General features: G+C 33.3%; 1 protein-coding gene across 4 annotated transcripts in view; it reads right to left on the reverse strand.

Annotated features, from left to right (window-relative positions):
- Positions 1-500: 500 nt before the first annotated feature.
- The window catches only part of LOC112211301 (trifunctional nucleotide phosphoesterase protein YfkN), a 100704-nt gene continuing 98514 nt past the window's right edge, over positions 501-2690 (reverse strand). For all 4 annotated transcript variants that reach the window (XM_067053032.1, XM_067053031.1, XM_067053030.1 and 1 more), the window contains 2 exons: positions 1449-1635; positions 501-778 (listed from right to left, as the gene is read on the reverse strand). In XM_067053032.1, the coding sequence (XP_066909133.1) occupies positions 692-778; positions 1449-1635 (274 nt within the window). In that variant the 3' untranslated portion in view covers positions 501-691. The remainder of the gene's footprint in view (positions 779-1448; positions 1636-2690) is intronic.

Genomic DNA, 2690 nt, shown 5'->3' on the forward strand with positions numbered 1-2690 from the left:
ATTGTTTTCTGTAGCCGTGAGTCAACTCCTGTGGGTTCTGGAGCTCTCCTGGGGTCCACCCAGCCTCTTAAATTGGGTACCCTTAAGTGGGTAAAAATCTAATTCTGACCAAATCACCTCCTTGCGCAACCGTTGGTCTAGTTACCTGTACTTCTTTATAAAGTAATGAACCCCCAGGCCTTTCATGGGTTGTAGTGGTACAGATTTTAAATATATATAATAAATAAAAAAAACTTTTAAACAAATTCTAAATTTGAAAGGATCTAAATACTAATTCTTAAATAATTAAACAAACCCAGCCATATAAATAAATCTACATATAATAACGGCGCATAGCCGTTCTTCCAGTAGATAGTGAGTACAGATTCATTTTTGTTACGATGTTGTATATTTTTTCTCTTCTTATGCTTAATAAGTCATTATAATATACACTAATAAGTAATATAATATGCACATAAATTACAACTATAGTAGAATGTATGGAGGTAAAAACAATAATACATACTTCGAGTCATTTATTAGCTCTTTCCATAAATCGTAACTTTGCAATATGCAACATCACTTGAAATAAATTAATGCAAAACAAATGTATAGAAAAAGGGTGCATCTGAAAATCTGGACGGTGACTTTTAGTTAAGGCATCGGCGTAATAAAGAAAGATCTAGGCTTATCTTTATTAACTAAAAGTAATTTAGATTTTCGATGACGTTTCAGGTTCTTCTTCAATTGTGTCTTCTGCTTCCGCCTTGAGTTTTTCGTTAACTAACTTCTCCATCACCTAATTACATCAGATTCAATTCAAGTTAAGACAGTTCCTGAACAATTAACCAGTATATATTTTTAAAATATAAGGCTTTCCTATATTTTTTACAAACGGAAAGCATCCTACAGTAACTTATTTACATGAAATGCTCTACCTTTGTTAATTTGTAAACATATATCAAGGTAATTTAGTAGGGATTAAAGGCCGATTTTAGCCCAAGGCTTCGGAGCAATATGGTGGCGCCCATTTCCCGCCAAACATTCTAACCTATAAGTGATCCAACTAGTGGGTTTTTTTTTTTCAAATTTAACTTCGTGCCTATTTTTTACCTCTCTCGTCTATTTTTTTTTTTTTTAAATGAAAATTGGCACCGCGATATTGCTAGACCCTGGGTCAGAATCGACCTTTTATCTCTACTCCCAATAAACTTCGTTAGTTCATCTAAACATCAGTGCTTGCTAGATTAAAAAAAAATTGGCTTTGTTTGGTATGTATATATGTTTGAAGTTTTGATTTGATTTTTCTAGGTTATAAACATGGAATTTTGACCTATCTTTCATAAACGTTTTTTATTCCATTATACTTTTTATTAGAACACCTTGACAATATATCCCTCTTAAGCCACCCGTAAGAGAGAGATACTGATGAATCATATAAATTAAACAATTAAGATATTGTATATTACCTCCTTATCCAACTTGAGTATTCTATTGTCGATTTTAGGCGCTAATTGACAATTTGGTCGTTCTAAGTCATCTAGTGAAGCTCTGCGTGTTAGAGGATTGCATTTGGTACTCTTAATAACGCTTCCTTTTCTTAATGGATGAGGCCCATCTAAGTCTCCTGTATCCAAAAACTTTACTAAAGAGTGCCTAAGGAACATCATTTAAATAAGTAATTACTAATAGCATAAAAAAAACATATAAATGAATCAATAGGTAGTGAAACTTAAAAACATCTTTTTCCACATTGACTAATAATCCCTCGAAAATTGTTTACTTCCCACCTGTTTTATCCCCATTCTCGAAAAATATGATCAAATCCTTAATCTTCGAAAAACATGTCTAGTCACAGTTGAATAACATTCTTGAGCATAAAGCTCTCCTGAGTCCTCTCTGATCCCTAAACATATAAGGTCTCCTTCCTCTTCAAACCTAAAAACCTCTCAATGTGGTATGCTCCTTTAAGTGTTTACTCTTCTCTCATAAATAGTTGTTTTTCCAAACAAGCCTTCTTCTTCTTTTTACGTGAGGTGTTCAATAGCGGATCTTATGTTTACACTATTATTAATGAGCAATATCAAGTTCCTGACCTCCACTACAAAAAGTTTCTAATTCTGATTCCGTGATTCTCCCCCTAGCCCCCTCACGTTTTTCCCACACTTAGATTATTTCTCAAATGAATGATACCCCAACTTCAACCCAAAAAAAATCAATTCACACCAATTTTGATTCACTAAAGAGATATTTTCGACTAGCTGCTGGCATGATGGCTTTCTTTTTAAGCTCAAAGTTACGCAATTTCTACATTAAGTCCTAAGATTCTACCTCTCGGGTTCGCTGCGGGAAGGAACTTTCCAAGTCTTATTCAGTTGAGGTCGGTGTTTCACAAGGCTTGGGTCATGTTCTTTACTATTCATTTCTTCACTTCTTCCTACCATCCAGAAGACATAGCAGATCCAGAAATGGTACACAGAGAAAGAAATTTATTCAATCATGCTGCCCAAATACATCGGGTTGCTACATTACACAGCATACTGATCAATCCGTGACTGGACATATACAAATTTATAAATTACATTTTTTTGATATGATACATATAATAGAAAGATAACATTTTTTTTTCCACACATTATTATTTTACAATTAATATCAGTCTACAGACTAAATACAATATTTTCAATTTATTCCCTTTTTTTTTTTTCTTT

This window comes from Halyomorpha halys, unplaced genomic scaffold (assembly GCF_000696795.3).
Source record: "Halyomorpha halys isolate HHAL.00 unplaced genomic scaffold, Hhal_1.1 Scaffold68.1, whole genome shotgun sequence".
Taxonomy (NCBI): Eukaryota; Metazoa; Arthropoda; class Insecta; order Hemiptera; family Pentatomidae; genus Halyomorpha; species Halyomorpha halys.